Raw genomic sequence first — 15,008 nt, forward strand, 5'->3', positions numbered from 1 at the left:
TTCCTTTAGCCGTACAATAAGGCAGGTGGATTCCATCAGTGGTTCTCCGCCTGGCTGAATACTAGAGTCACCTGGGGAGCTTTTAAAATTCTGATGACGGTGCCTCTCTCTTCCTGCTTCCCTTGAAACAGAATCTCGAGGAGTGGGGCCTGGACATCTGCATTTGAAAAAAGCATCCTATGTGATTCTGGGGCCCAGTGAGGCTGAGACCTTTAAGCTTGAAAGCTGGCACAGTATCTTTCGATTTGGAGGGGTTACAGCATCCCTTCCCATACTCAGTGCACTCATACATGTGACTAAACTTTATCCTTTTTAAGAAATTGAGATGAGTCACATAACATAAAATTAACCATTTTAAGTGTGCAATTCAGCAGAATGTACACCCACCATGGTGTGCAACCACCACTTTTTTCTAGTTCCTAACCATTTTCGTCACCCCCAGAAGAAAACCTGGTACCCATGAAGCAGTCACTCCCCAGGCCTCCCTCTTCTCAGCACCTGGCAACCGCCAATCTGCTTTCTGTTCCTATGGCTTTACCCACTCTGGATATTTCATATAATTGGAATCATAAATATGTGGCCTTTGGTGCCTGGCTTCTTTTACTCACATGATGTTTTTGAGGTTCATTCATGTAACAAGTGTCAGGCCCTCGTGGCTGAATAATAATCATTATGTGTCTATAACACATTTTGTTTACCCGTTTACCCATTGATGGACACTTGAGTTGTATCCACCCTTCGACTATTGTGAATAATGCTGCCATGAACCTCTGTGTACAAGGATTTGAATACCTGTTTTCAATTCTTTGTGGTATAGATCTCGGAGTGGAATTGCAATGGTGGCTCTCTAATTAACTTTTTGAGGAACTGCCAAACTGTTCAGTGTGATTAAACTTTAATGTGTATCCTCCACCCTCACAGATCTTCCTTGACCTGTCCCCACTGCCTGAAACAGAGCAACACCTTCGATCCTTTCCTGTGTGTGTCACTGCCTATCCCATTGCGACAGACGAGGTACGTGAGCATCATGCCCGTGAACTTGATGTCCATCCTTGGGAATCTTTTGGGCTTGCAGCTGCATTTTCTCTTTTGCTTCTCGGCCAAGCTTTGCAGCTTGGGGACATTCAGTGATTGAATGTGACAATTTACGTGAAAGGTTACAGAGTCCCTTCTTTAGCCGAAGAAGGAATTATAAACATGCTTTTGTTTATCAGCCCTGTTGCCAGGCTTACGTCTTTGGCCCATTTAGAAGCCAGCACCGGCCAGTTGGTACCACTCAATCAGACAGGGGCGAACTGGAGAAAATCTGTCACCCTCTGCTTTCCCCTGCTTTATTTCCAAATCCTTTTTCTTCTTAGTGAAGGTGTAGGAAAAGGTTTATTTAAGGAGCAAAGAAAAAGGAAAAGGGCTGTTGGGAGATATGAGGAAAAAAAAGAAAAGAGGAGGCAGGGTTAGGTAGGAGGTGTGGTCACTGCAAAAGTAAGAAGCACGTAGTGCAAGTGTCCAAGAAGTCCAGGGCTTAGCAGTGACTGTTAAGGCAATGGCCAGTGTCAGTCTCATGGAATTTTAGCGAACTATATGGGGCGCCTTCACTGTCACAGAAGGTGGCATTTCTTCTCTGGGTTCCTCACCTTTGTAAAAACCATTTCTCTTGCCCTCTGTCTGTTGACATTCTCCATCTTTTGGATGCAGTGAAGACATTTGTAAAGCCTTTTCTGGCAACTTAATCCCCCTTTCTGCTCTGAATTCCTGTACTGCTGATTGTCTATGCCACAGATATAACACTGGCTTATCCTATCATCAGATGACAGCTACTGTTAGATATGAGCTGTGATACCTGGCCTGATGCAGCATAGCACAGTGGTTAGGACCACTGGCTCTGGGGCCAGACTGCCTGGGTTCAAGTCCCAGTTCTGCTAATTAGTTGTATGAATTAGATAATTACTGCAGTATAGAGCAGGGGAAACAGGAGCTGGAGGGGTGAGCCCTGGTGTGCTGCTGAGGGTAGTAGGAAGTAGAACCAGAGAGAGAGTCCAGAGAGGTTAGGGGGCAGAAGGGCTGTATCCCATCACCAAGGGAGAACTTCAGGAGGAAAGGAGAGCCTCATCAGCAGTGGTGAGTGGTCCTGGAAGAAGCTTGACTGCTCTACTTCTCAGACTTCGAAGTTTCCTTTTGCTTAAGATTATCTATTTAACAAACAGAACCTTGAGACTATATAGATCTGTACAGATGGCCCCTGATTTACGATGGTTTGGTATACAATATTTTGACTTTACAATGGTACGAAAGTGATGCGCATTCAGTAGAAACGGTGCTTCACATTTTGAATTTTGATCTTTTCCCAGATGAGCAGTATGAGGCTGGGCAGGGGAGCACCACAGCTCCCAGTCCAGCCTGGTGATCACGAGGGTAAACAACCAATACACTGAAAATCACTGTTTTTCACTTTCCGTATAGTATTCAATATATTACATGAGCGATTCAACGCTTTATTAGCACGGAAGCTTTGTGTTAGATGATTTGGCCCAACTGTAAGCTAATGTAAGTGTTCTGAGCACGTTCAAGGTAGGCGGGGCTAAGCTGTGATGTTCGGTAGTTTAGTTTTATGAAATGTATTTTCGATTTAAGATGTTTTCAATTTACAATGAATGGGTTTATCGGGATGTCATCCCATCATAAGTTGAGGAAGGTCTGTATTGTGATTCTTAATCAAATATCTTTTATTTTATTTTATTATTTTTTTTTATTTTTTATTTTTTTTGCGGTACGCGGGCCTCTCACTGTTGTGGCCTCTCCCGTTGCGGAGCACAGGCTCCGGACGCGCAGGCTCCGTGGCCATGGCTCACGGGCCCAGCCGCTCCGCGGCACGCGGGATCCTCCCGGACCGGGGCACGAACCCGTGTCCCCTGCATCGGCAGGCGGACTCCCAACCACTGCGCCACCAGGGAAGCCCAAATATCTTTTATTTTTAACTTGCTGGAAAAGTACACTCAGCTGAGACCCTTGGCGATTTGGCTCTCCACTGCCACCTGGTGACAGCATACCTAAAGGGCAATGACCCGACCCGGAAGCAGAGATTTGCCTAAGTGCTGAGCTTGACCCGTTATCAGTGATGGTGGCAACAATCCATGTCAGCCCTTTAAGGATGTGGCCTCCTTCCTATTTTCCAGATTCTTGAGCGTCACCTTGGTCTTCCCCTCTAAGAGCCAGCGGTTCCTGCGGGTTGGCCTGGCCGTGCCAATCCTCAGCACGGTGGCAGCCCTGAGGAAGATGGTTGCAGAGGAAGGTGGCGTCCCTGTGGATGAGGTGTGATGGGGCCTGGTGATGGGATGATGGATGCTAACTGGGCCGGCTGTCTAGGGTGTTTAGGTTAATTTCTGGCTCCCGGTGACTCCTGAGTGGCTCCTGAGTTTCCGTTTGATTAATAGTCCCTGGTGTCTGTGCTGACGGGGCCTTGACCTCTCCCTGCATTTTCACAGAGTAACCAGAAAAGGAAACCACCTTTGTCTTTCAGCTGAGTACCATTCTATGAACTTTATAGCTAATTTACTCCTCACCACCATCCTGTGAGGTAGATATTACAATTATCCTCATTTTAGCAGCAAGCACTGAGAAGTTGAGTGACTTGCCCAAGGTCACACAGCTGGTAAGTGGCTGGGCCAGGATTTGAAATCAAATGCAGATGGTTTGATTTCACAACCACTATTCTATATTTTCACTCCCGAGAATATAAGCCAGGAGACTGAAGGGACAATAAATGAAATATAAGGAACTACTGAAGTAACTTGTGGTGTGTATATGAGAGAGGCAATTTGGAAGAGAGTGGGATGGACGTGCTCCAATTTTTTTTTTTTTAGCGTCTTGGTAAAGAGTTTGGATTCACTTGACTTTGGAGGGCAGACTCCTAACAGGGACCCCCATGAAAGGACAGGGTAGAAGTGATGGTGGTGAAAAGCCATTGCAGTATGATGAGAAGGGCTCGCAGTGGGGTTCTAACTGTGATTCAGTCCCTTCTAGTTTTCTGACCTTGGACAAAGTAATTAGTCCTCTGTTTGTTTAACTGTAAAATGGAAATTTTACACTTCCCTGGTGACCTCGTGGGATTGTTTTCTAATTAAAGAGTATTTTTAACCTTTTTGTTAAGGAATAACATAGGTACAAGAAAGTGTCCATGTCTTAGGGTTATAACTTGAATTTTTGCATGCGTGTACATACGTGTAACCACCATGATTCTTGAGGCTTTCCCTCACCCCAGTGGTCTCCTTCCTGCCCCCACCCAGTCAATCCCTCTGACCTCTCTCACCATTTTAATGAGGATCTCAACTGGGGAAAAAAATGTGTGTATCTTGCTTTGTAAACCCAAAGTGCTATATGGGAATCTATAGTGAGGGAGAGAGTAGGAGAGTGGGTGAGAGAGAGTCTTGGGGGAAAAAATAGCAGTAATAAAAGATCAAAAGGGGAGAAGTGTAAGAGAGGTAGAGTTTGAAACTTTAAGAGAGTAAAAGGACTGTCAGGAATTTAAAAGGCGTGATGGGGACTTCCCTAGTGGTGCAGTGGTTCAGAATCCACCTGCCAATGCAGGGGACATGGGTTTGAGCCCTGGTCCAGGAAGATCCCACATGCCATGGAGCAGCTAAGCCTGGGTGCCACAACTGCTGAGCCTGGGCTTCAAAACCCCCGAGCCACAACTGCTGAGCCTGCGTGCCACAACTACTGAAGCCCATGTGCCTAGAGCCCATGCTCTGCAATAAGAAGATCCACCGCAATGAGAAGCCCGTGCACCACAACAAAGAGTAGACCCTGCTCACCGCAACTAGAGAAAGCCTGCGCGTAGCAACGAAGACCCAACACAGCCAAAAATAAATTAAAAAAAAAAAGACTTATAGGGGACTTCCCTGGTGGCACAGTGGTTAAGAATCTGCCTGCCAATGCAGGGGACACGGGTTCGATCCCTGGTCCGGGAAGATCCCACATGCCGCAGAGCAACTAAGCCTGTGCGCCACAACTACTGAGCGTGCGCTCTAGAGCCCGCAAGCCACAACTACTGAAGCCCGCACCCTAGAGCCCGTGCTCCGCAATAAGAGAAGCCACAGCAATGAGAAGCCCGCGCACTGCAACAAAAAGTAGCCCCCACTCACCGCAACCAGAGAAAGCCCGTGCACAGCAACGAAGACTCAATGCAGCCAAAAATAAATAAATAAATATTTTTTAAAAAAAGACTTATAAATAAATAAATAAAAGGCATGATGTGTTTGTTAAGTTCCCTTTGAGAAACTAGAGGAAAAGTGATCCTCCTCATTCCAGGTGATCTTGGTTGAACTTCATCCCAGTGGACTCCAGCGGTCTTTCTTTGATGAAGAGGACTTGAATACTATTGCAGAGGGAGATAATGTGTATGCCTTCCAAGCCCCTCCATCACCTGGCCAGGAGATGCTCTCAGGTACAAGAGTGCTTTGCATAATTTTATTTGGATATTATGAGTTATAGGTTGGAGAGGATACTCATTGGGTGCTAAGGCAAAAGACACTTAATTTTAGTACTTGGAAATATCAGGCTTATTTTCTCTGATATTTGTTGTACAGATGGTTGATTATAAAAGTTAATGAACTAAGACAGGGGTTCTTGAAGCCTTAGTATCAGAGCCACCTGGAGATCTTGTTTAAACAGATGTCTGAGCCCTACCCACAGTGTTTTTGACTCCGTAGGCCAGGGGTGGGGCCGGAGAAATCACATGTCTAGCAAGTTCCCAGGTGATGCTGATGCTGCGGGTCCTGGGACCACATTTTGAGAACCACTATTCAGAATAGGTGCTGGGGTAATCTTTGTCTTCAGGACTCTTATGGTTCAAGGTCAGTGCCTGAAGTAAAACTGTTACAAACTGGAGCATAGATGGCCAAAGAGGTTATTAAATGACTTTTTGTTAACAGTCCCACTTCCCTATGTTAACTTTTCCTAAACTTTGGATAGGCAGAGATGGTCAGTTTCTGACAGCCTTTCATTGTAGGTCAGTATCCATTTTAGTCCAATTAGCCAGTCAGTAAGGCTCATATTTAGAGGACCTTGTGCCAGTGTTACACACATACCCCAGATGAATCCTATGCCCTGGACCATATCCTTGGCCAGCCTAGGTGGCAGGCAGGCTGTGGGAACCAAGTGTCTGCAGTTGCTGTGAGTCAACAGAGAGACTCTGGGCCTGGAACAGGACATTGACAGGCCCTGATTATGTGATAACTCAGTGAAATAGCCCTCTTTTCAAATTCAATCACAGGACACATCTGTGCCTTAAAAGTAAAATTTCAGAGCTGACTGGAAATTGAGGATGGTCCAATTCCTCTACTTCCTCAACAATAAAGATTCTTACCTTCTCTCTGTACCCCTTACATTGGCGTTCTAAGACAGCGGATACTCTACAGCTCTCTGATCAAAGCATACAAGCAACCAAAATCATTTTGGTGTATTTTTCAGATTGGCTTTGAAAAGTATTAATTAAAATCCCTGCCTATACTTTAAAATTGGCTGACCACAACAGCAAATTCACTACCATGTATATCATCTTATGCCAGGTGCCTGATGGAACAAGTGCCATGAACCTTAATATCACTTCCCCTGAAGCCTTCCAGTGTCTCCCAAGGGTGGTTAATGGATGATCAAAGAGAAGAGGGGCTAGAAGCCAGGGTTCTGACCCAGCGCAGCAGCTCCTTTAAGAACACAAATGTAATTCTCGCCCTTCAGCTCGTCCATCTGGTCTACCCATCTCCCCACGCTTGGCAGTCCGCGAGGGTCAGCGATTACCCCCGCCCGTCCACAGTGAGACCACGGTGCTAATCCTCTTCTGTAATTTGGTGGGCTCAGGGCAGCAGGCCAGCAGGTATGCTTAACTTCATCCTTCTTTTACATGATGTCTGGGTTGTGTCAACATGTACTTGGAATTTGCACTAGAATAATTCTAATTTGAAAAAAATTAAATATCCATTCTCAAAGTTGATCAACAAGGAGTAGGGAGTAAGGTACTTCCTGATCAAGAGGATCAGAAAGGGCTTCCCTGGTGGCGCAGTGGTTGAGAGCCCGCCTGCCGATGCAGGGGACACGGGTTCATGCCCCGGTCCGGGAGGATCCCACATGCTGCAGAGCGGCTGGGCCCGTGAGCCATGGCCGCTGAGCCTGCGTGTCCGGAGCCTGTGCTCCGCAACGGGAGAGGCCACAACAGTGAGAGAGGCCCGCGTACCGCAAAAAATAAAAAATAAAAAAAGAGGATCAGAAATAACTGCCTTAAGCACATGGCTAACATTGTCCTTAACAGTTGAGCATCAGAGGTTTCCCTATTGGTTTTAGGAACAATGATTTTTGCTCTCACCATTATTTTATTTGATTTTTTGTGTGGTATGCGGGCCTCTCACTGTTGTGGCCTCTCCCGCTGCGGAGCACAGGCTCCGGACGCGCAGGCTCAGCGGCCATGGCCCACGGGCCCAGCCGCTCCGTGGCATGTGGGATCCTCCCGGACCGGGGCACGAACCCGTGTCCCCTGCATTGGCAGGCGGACTCTCAACCACTGTGCCACCAGGGAAGCCCACCATTATTTTATAGTGTGTTGTAAGGCCTAGGCAGTGCAGTAAGACAAAGGAAAAAGAAACTGGCTATTGGAAAGAGGAGGTAAAATGACCACTATTTGCAAATTATATTATTTTCTATCCAGAAAACCAAGAACTTGAAAGTAATTAGAACTAATGAAAGAGTTCAGGAAAGTGACTGGTTGCATAACAAATATACAAAACCAGATAGTTTTCTTATAGAATGCAAATAAAATGTTTAAAAGATATTACTCCAATGAAAAAATTTTAGATGGGTAAAATGTTTGTAAAATTTATCTGGAAGAACAAACTCGTAAGAGTAGCCAGAAAATATTGGGGGCAGGAGAAAGAAGGAAGAGGGATTGTTCTAGTAAAACAGAATAAAGTTTTAATTATTAAAATATTGTGATATAGGCGGAAGAGTATGTACTTCAGTATTTGCTATATGATAAAAATGGTGTATTTCATAATAGTAAGCAGTGAATGAATTATTTAATACTAAGCATGGGCTAACTGATATTTTGCTTTCTTTTTATTTTAAATAATCAATTTTTTTACTCCCACCATAAATTCTCATGTATAAATTGATTGGAGAGGTAATTACAGAAAAGGAAACCATAAAATTACTTGAAGGTAGTATAGGGGAATATTTATATCTTTGAGTTGGGGGCTATTTTAACACCTAAGGCAGGAGGCTATCAAGGAAAAGTCTAATGTTTTAAATACATTTAAAATGCTAAGCTAAAAGCAAATTTGAAAGGCAAAGCACAAACGAAGAAAAATATTTACATCATGTGACAGCTGAAGGATGCATATCCGTCATATAAAACCTAGCTCTCAGATTAGGCAGAGACATAGTATTCTTTTAGTAAAATGAGCCACAGAGATGAACATTAATTCACAGAAGAAATACAGGCATAGGTTAAAATATTCAGCTTCATTAGTAGTAGAAGAAATTCTGATGGCAATAGCGAGGTGCTATACTTAACCTTTCAGACTATTAAAAAACTTTTAAAAAATTGATAATACTCATTCTGGGCAAGTGTCAAGAGAATGGGGCACATGCTTCACGGGTAAATTGGTGTGGCTTTTCTAGAGGGCAGGTTGGAAATAAATAGCTTTGGTCTTATTTCCACTTCTGGAACTTTATCCCAAAGAAACAATTAGTCATGTGCACCCAAAGGCGTAGGCAAAAGAACGTGTATAGTCCCTGCCATGAGCAAGCATTGCTTAAATAAACAATTGGAAACAACCCAAATGCCTAGTAATAGAGGATAAGGTAAGTAAACCCATCTGTCTATTCAACAATTGACGCCCAGTGCCCTTGCCCATCCAATGCACCAGCTCGTGTTTGTGCCGTACTTCCGCAAAGTTAATTCAACAGTAGCACATTCTTACCCCACTGGATCTTCACACAGCCTTGCAGGTGGGGCCAGAGAGCAGTCAAAGGTCAGTGATTTGTCCAGAGGCACCCAGGGCAGAGCTGGAATTGACAGCAGGCAGTCTGGGCACATTCCTGATACACAAAAGCCATCGATGTGTCCACTGGGCTTACCTCTGCCTGGCTTTCCTCTGGGTCCTGTGTTCTCTTAGTCTGCTCTTTCTCTGGGGAAGAGGGTTTCCCAGCCACCTCTTTACACTGTTATGTCTCCATTCATAACGAGGGTCGCAGGTGGGCAATTTTGTATTGTGTTTTGTGCTCAACTCTTATCCAGTTGAGAGAAGCCAACGAGTAGAGCCAATGCTCTTGACTGTTGGGTATTGTTGGTTTTTCTTTTGCCGAAATAACCTCATTTCCTTGGATTTCCAGGTTTGGGCCACCTTTCCTGATTAGGGAAGACAGAGCCATCTCATGGGTCCAGCTCCATCAGTGCATTCTCAGCAAGGTCCGCTATCTCATGAAGAGCGAGGCTCCCCTACAGGTCAGTGTGTCAGTGTGTGTGTGTGTGTGTGGTCGGGGGTGTGGGGTGTGGAGAGAGGGGTGTAGGAATCTAGTGGTAGCTCAGGAGAGACAAGCATTTTCTGTCAATGACAGTGTTCCCACTGTCGTATCAAACAACTTTGATTTATATGCAAGAAAATAACCGTTTTATGGTCCGTGCTGTTCCTCTCTTTGTGGCATTACAAAATACGTTTCATGGACGGAGCTTTTGCTCGTTAAATCCTTCAAAACATCATTGGAAGAAAGAGTGGGATTTACATCATTCATCTCAGTTTTCTATATTTATGGCTTCCCATAGCTCTTCTTGGAGGGGAGCTTATTGTAATAAACTGTAACTTATACATTTGGATCAAAAACTTCAAGGGACTTGAGGTATAACTTCTGTGGAAAATTAAAATCGATGTTTATGTCCAAATATGAAAACCTAGGTATTACCACAATTTTGTCCAGTTTTCAAAAAACAGGTTAAAAACTCAGGGGGAAGCACCTTTTTGCCTTGCTCACTTATTTATTCTCAGACTGGTAGTTTCCAAATAAAAACAACAAATTCTAAAACCATTCCCTTCAGCCCTGATAGTATCAGAAACTGTTCTGATGGCTGCTTGGCATAGAAGACTTTAACGTGTTTAGGGACATGTCAGTAGTCTCAGAATTTTGTTTTCCCCCAACTACACTCTAAGTAAGAACTTTTCATTTGGGGGATGTACCAAACATTTCGGAGGGATTTCTGCAGAGTTCTTCATAATTCACGTGCCTTCCTGCTTAGGGAAAACCATACATCTGACTCGGGATTTACACGAGATACCAGTTTGTTTAAGACCTTTTCTACATTTGCACCAAATCTTTATCTCCAAAGGATTTTTGCTTCATGAACTGCCCAGCAGATGTGCCGTGGTGCCCAAATTAGAAACTCGAACTTCTCCCCAAGTAGGTCAGAATATCTAGTAATAGCTTTAGCTTTCCCCAAACCCCGTGCTCCTGGCTGTCGAGAGTGGATGAAATGGCTTTCATGCAAACGTTGAACTCAGCTGTTCTTATTCTCCCCCTGGTCTCCCATGTGCTTTTGCCTCTGCATCTCTCCAGTCATTTCAATTTTAGAGACCGATGAAGCAGTCAGTGGGGCCTGCAAAATTCTAATACAGGCAACCTCCAACTCAGCTACGGCCGCTTGTCCATAGATACATTGACAAATGTGTGGATGCCCATGGTTTTATGTAAGAATAATGTGTTCTAAGTGGTTGTGAGGCTCCCAGGTTAGCTCACCCGTCTAACCCATAGGCTTTTATATTTTGGTTTCTTTTGTTTTTGTTGTTTTGGCCGCTCTGCGTGGCTTGCGGCATCTTAGTTCCCCCACCAGGGGTCGAACCCTGGCCCCAGCAGTGAAAGCGCCGAAGCCTAACCACCTGACCGCCAGGGAATTCCCAAGGCTTTTATATTTTGAAGAGTTTGAAAGGAATTGGTAATAATTTGGAAAGAATCCTGTCAGCCTTCTCAGCATTGAACCAAAGAGATTAAAAGCAGTGAACATATATTGAAGGTTCCAAAGTGAATTTCCCTAGCCAAGAATGAAGGACAGGAAAATGTCTCTTACAAAAATGACCAATTTGCTGGATGGGATTAATTTGCATGAACTATGAAGAAAAGAGATTGATCATTGCCTAGGAATTTTTCTGGTTCCTTTGTAAATTTTCTCTGTGGGCAGGCAGGGTGAGCTGCTTCTATGCAGTGTAGGTGCCTTATTGTGTTGCCATCCAAACAGCAAGGCTCCATTAGGGGTGCCAGGAAAAAGAGCTTTCCCCCCCAGATTTAACTAACTTCTTGGGAAGTACACCCTCGCGTGGCCAGCCCTGAATCCAAGCCCCTGAAGTCAGCTTGCTTCCAGCCATCAGTTTTGTGTTTGTTGAAGCGGCAGGTCAGCTAGAGTGTAGGTATAGTCCAGTGAGGCGTCCACACTCCCCAAATGTCACACTTATTGCCCCTCCCCCCATCAGCTGCCACAGCCCAGGAGTCGGCTCACAGCTCCCTGACTGAGTATGTTTTGGGTCACACGGTCTTTGCCCTGTTCCTGTTTCTTTGAATTATAATGTTTTCCCTCTCTTCTCCTGCCTGAATTCAACCTACATTTCATTAGTGTTTTTTAAGTAGAGATTTCTGCCACTTATCTTTGCCAGAGTTTGTAAGAACATTTCATTTTTTTCTAGTTGTGACCAAGGTCATCAGTGACAATTTTAAGAACTGTATTTCCATTACTTGAAGAGACCATTGATTTTTTTTTTTTTAGACATTGTGGTAAAATGTATGTAATGTGTATTGTAAACGTTCACAAATGTACATTAATTATATTCACCATGCTGCATAACCATCACCACTATACTCCCCAGATTTTTCACCATACCCACAAAAATTATACCCATTAAATAACGACTCCCTGTTGCCCCAACCCCTAGCCCGTGAGAACCTCCATTCTACTTTCTGTCTCTATGAATTTGGCTACTCTAGGGACCTCATATAAATAGAATCATACAATATTTGCCCTCCTCTGTCTGGCTTATTTCACTAAGCAAAATATTTTCAAGGTCCATCCATGTTGTATCATGCATCTGAATTTTCTTCCTTTTGAAGGTTGAGTAATATTCCATTGTGCATATAAACCACATTTTGTTTATCCACCCATCTGTTGATGGATACTTGGGTTGCTTCTACCTGTTGACTATTGTGAATAAGGCTGTTTAAGGCTCACTTCAATTTCAGAAAAGTTAAAATATGAAAAAAATGTCCATCTTAGAATAACAACATAGGTGGTATTTCTTTTATGCGGCTTATTTTGACACGTATAAATACTTATTTAGCATTTGAGACGTAAAATGTACACTAACTTGCTTTTAGATAATTGCCTCATTTTGGTAATCTGGTGACGATAATAATCATCTTAATAAAGTAAATTAGCGTTAATAATTAATGAACAAAAGTGGTTTAATTCCCCATTAACTGTGCCAACATTTGCTCCAATTAAACCTGTGTTATTTTAAATCACTGTGTTCATTGTTTTGGAGAATTTAACGTGTTACACGGTATTAGATCACTATGTTAAAAGGTATAGGGTGTATCTTCTAAAAAAACCGAAGCCTTTATATCTCTGGATTTGAAATAATTATTAAGGGTGTATCCAAAATACACTATAAGCAAAAGCTTACATTTTTTGAGTAACTTCTTTGCACTTAACCATCTGATTCACACCAACATGTGGGATGACCTGCTTCCTGTTCTCGGCCTGGCAGAACCTGGGGTCACTGTTCTCCATCCGGGTTGTGGGGCTGTCCCTGGCCTGCAGCTACTTGTCCCCAAAGGACAGCCAGCCCCTCTATCACTGGGCAGTTGACAGGTAAGGGGATGTTCCAGACGTGGTAAGAGAATGCATACGTTCCTACCTGACTAGACTCCTTCAAGGCTGTGTATCAGTAAGACTTATGACAATCTTAGCTGCCCTCGGTCTTCAGCACCAGTGCCTGGGTTAGGTCCTTATACACATTCTGTGCTTTCAACCCTCATGTCTAGAGCGGTACTGACGGCCACTTCAGAGATGGGGAGACACTGAGGTTCCCAATGATTAGTGAATTTACACACATTCACGCGGCTGGTTAAGGACTGTGTACTTCCATGAACTCAGAACCTGTTTTTGAATCATCTTGGTGACAGTTAGGGACGCATGTGACATCTCCACTTTTTTCTTGCAGTACATTCAAAACTTTCTTTTAGGTGCAGACCCTCCTGTCTGTCACTTGTATGTATGCGTCTTGGTTTGTTTTTTTTTTGGCTATGCCGCGCGGCTTGCAGGATCTTAATTCCCTGACCAGGGATCGAACCCATGCCCCATGCAGTGGAAGCATGGAGCCCTAACCACTGGACCGCCAGGGAAGTCCCCATATGTGTCTTGTTGATTTCACATCTTCCACTCTCTCCTTGTCCTGTCTCTTCCGCATTAAGGCCAGACAACCTCTTCTGAAATGGGCTGAGCCCAAGCAGCTGGAAACAGCGATGGGTTGATTCACACTGAGGTTTTCTGGGTGTGGGAGGGTCTGGAAGGGGAAGACCTTTTAGGTCGTGGAGGTGGACAGGAAGGTGCTCCTTTCACTGTGCAGTGGAGGAAAACCTAGCAGCTCATTTGAGGCATCATCAGAACTGGGTATTTGCTGAGGACGTTCAAGCAGAACGGCCTCCTCGACACTGAGAAGATGGCTGGGGCTGCAGTGGGAGGGCTGAGTCGTGGCCTTGCAGCCACCAAATCCTCGGAGCTCGCCAGCTCCCAGGGGAGCAAGGACAGAGTCTTCAGGGGTAGATTGAGGACCAAGTCTTCTGCAGACAGCACCTCCCCAGACCCCCGACCTCAGTTTCCATGTAGCTTTGGACATTTCTGTTGGGAACATCAGTCCTGGGGGTGGAGGAGAGAGTGGGAAGCAGCCTCCATGCCTTTGATGGGCTCCCTGTTCTCTCATCAGGGCTCTGCACCTCAGGAGGCCGGGAGGCCCCCCGCACATCAAACTGGCCGTGGAGTGGGACAGTGGCACCAAGGAACAGTGAGTCCGGCAGAGCCCAGCTCTGGCAGAGGAGAGCTGTCCGTGCAAATGGACCTTCCTGTGTCAGTTCCCCTGGGGGTGTATGATGCTCCCCCGGATGCCGTGTGGCCCATTCCTCAGAGAAGCCCCAATGGCAATTGTCTGTATATAAACAACAGCGACAGGAGTAGTAATAACGATGGCTGGGGGTGGTGTGAGTGGTGGTACCAGTCACCGTTGGAAATGGTGAGGTGACACCCACTCACCCCGTGCCAGCCACTGCTCCGAGCACTTTACATCCATGCCGTCTATTTCATGCACCAGTTCCTGTGCGGTAGGTCCGACCCGAATCCACATCATCAGATGTGGAAACTGAGGCACAGAGAGGTTAAACGGTTGCTCAGTGTCACACGGCCTGTGCCTGGCAGAGCCGGGCTTTGAACCCAGACTGTCGCCTCAAGTCCATGCGCTTAATCACTCAGCTTGGCTGCTTCTCTAACACCGAGTGCATCTGCCCGACTTCGGGAAAGGACACTGTTCAGGCCGGCGAGTGTTTATTAATCTCCTACTAGGTGCTGGGCCCTGCACCACGACATGAAACAAAAATGAGTAAGCCAAGGGCTCGGTCCCTCTCTGGGTCCGTGGGGGGTCTGAGAAGTCCAGTAAAAGCGAGTGGGTGCCCCGGGAGTCCTGGGAAGGGGGCCTTTGCCTCCCGGGCAGATGCTTTGCACCCCGTTAGCTGGGAGTAGGGCCCCCTCAGGGGTGAGACCCCACCTGGCCTCTGTCTGCTCCTGCAGCCTGTTCGGGAGCATCCAGGAGGAGCGGGTCCAGGACGCGGACAGCGTGTGCCGGCAGCAGCAAGCCCACCAGCAGCAAAGCTGCACCCTGGACGAGTGTTTCCAGTTCTACACCAAGGAGGAGCAGGTCCCGCCCTGGGGGTCCACG

The 15,008-nt window shown here is 45.5% G+C and overlaps 1 protein-coding gene across 2 annotated transcripts in view; it reads left to right on the forward strand.

Annotated features, from left to right (window-relative positions):
* USP43 (ubiquitin specific peptidase 43) overlaps window positions 1-15,008 on the forward strand; it is a 55,500-nt gene that overhangs the window by 21,787 nt on the left and 18,705 nt on the right. For both annotated transcript variants that reach the window (XM_081220592.1, XM_081220593.1), the window contains exons 4-11: window positions 922-1,014; window positions 3,171-3,306; window positions 5,305-5,440; window positions 6,733-6,868; window positions 9,379-9,490; window positions 12,789-12,892; window positions 14,007-14,084; window positions 14,861-14,987. In XM_081220592.1, the coding sequence (XP_081076718.1) occupies window positions 922-1,014; window positions 3,171-3,306; window positions 5,305-5,440; window positions 6,733-6,868; window positions 9,379-9,490; window positions 12,789-12,892; window positions 14,007-14,084; window positions 14,861-14,987 (922 nt within the window). The remainder of the gene's footprint in view (window positions 1-921; window positions 1,015-3,170; window positions 3,307-5,304; window positions 5,441-6,732; window positions 6,869-9,378; window positions 9,491-12,788; window positions 12,893-14,006; window positions 14,085-14,860; window positions 14,988-15,008) is intronic.

Source organism: Mesoplodon bidens (genome assembly GCF_964165515.1).
Source record: "Mesoplodon bidens genome assembly, chromosome: 19".
Taxonomy (NCBI): Eukaryota; Metazoa; Chordata; class Mammalia; order Artiodactyla; family Ziphiidae; genus Mesoplodon; species Mesoplodon bidens.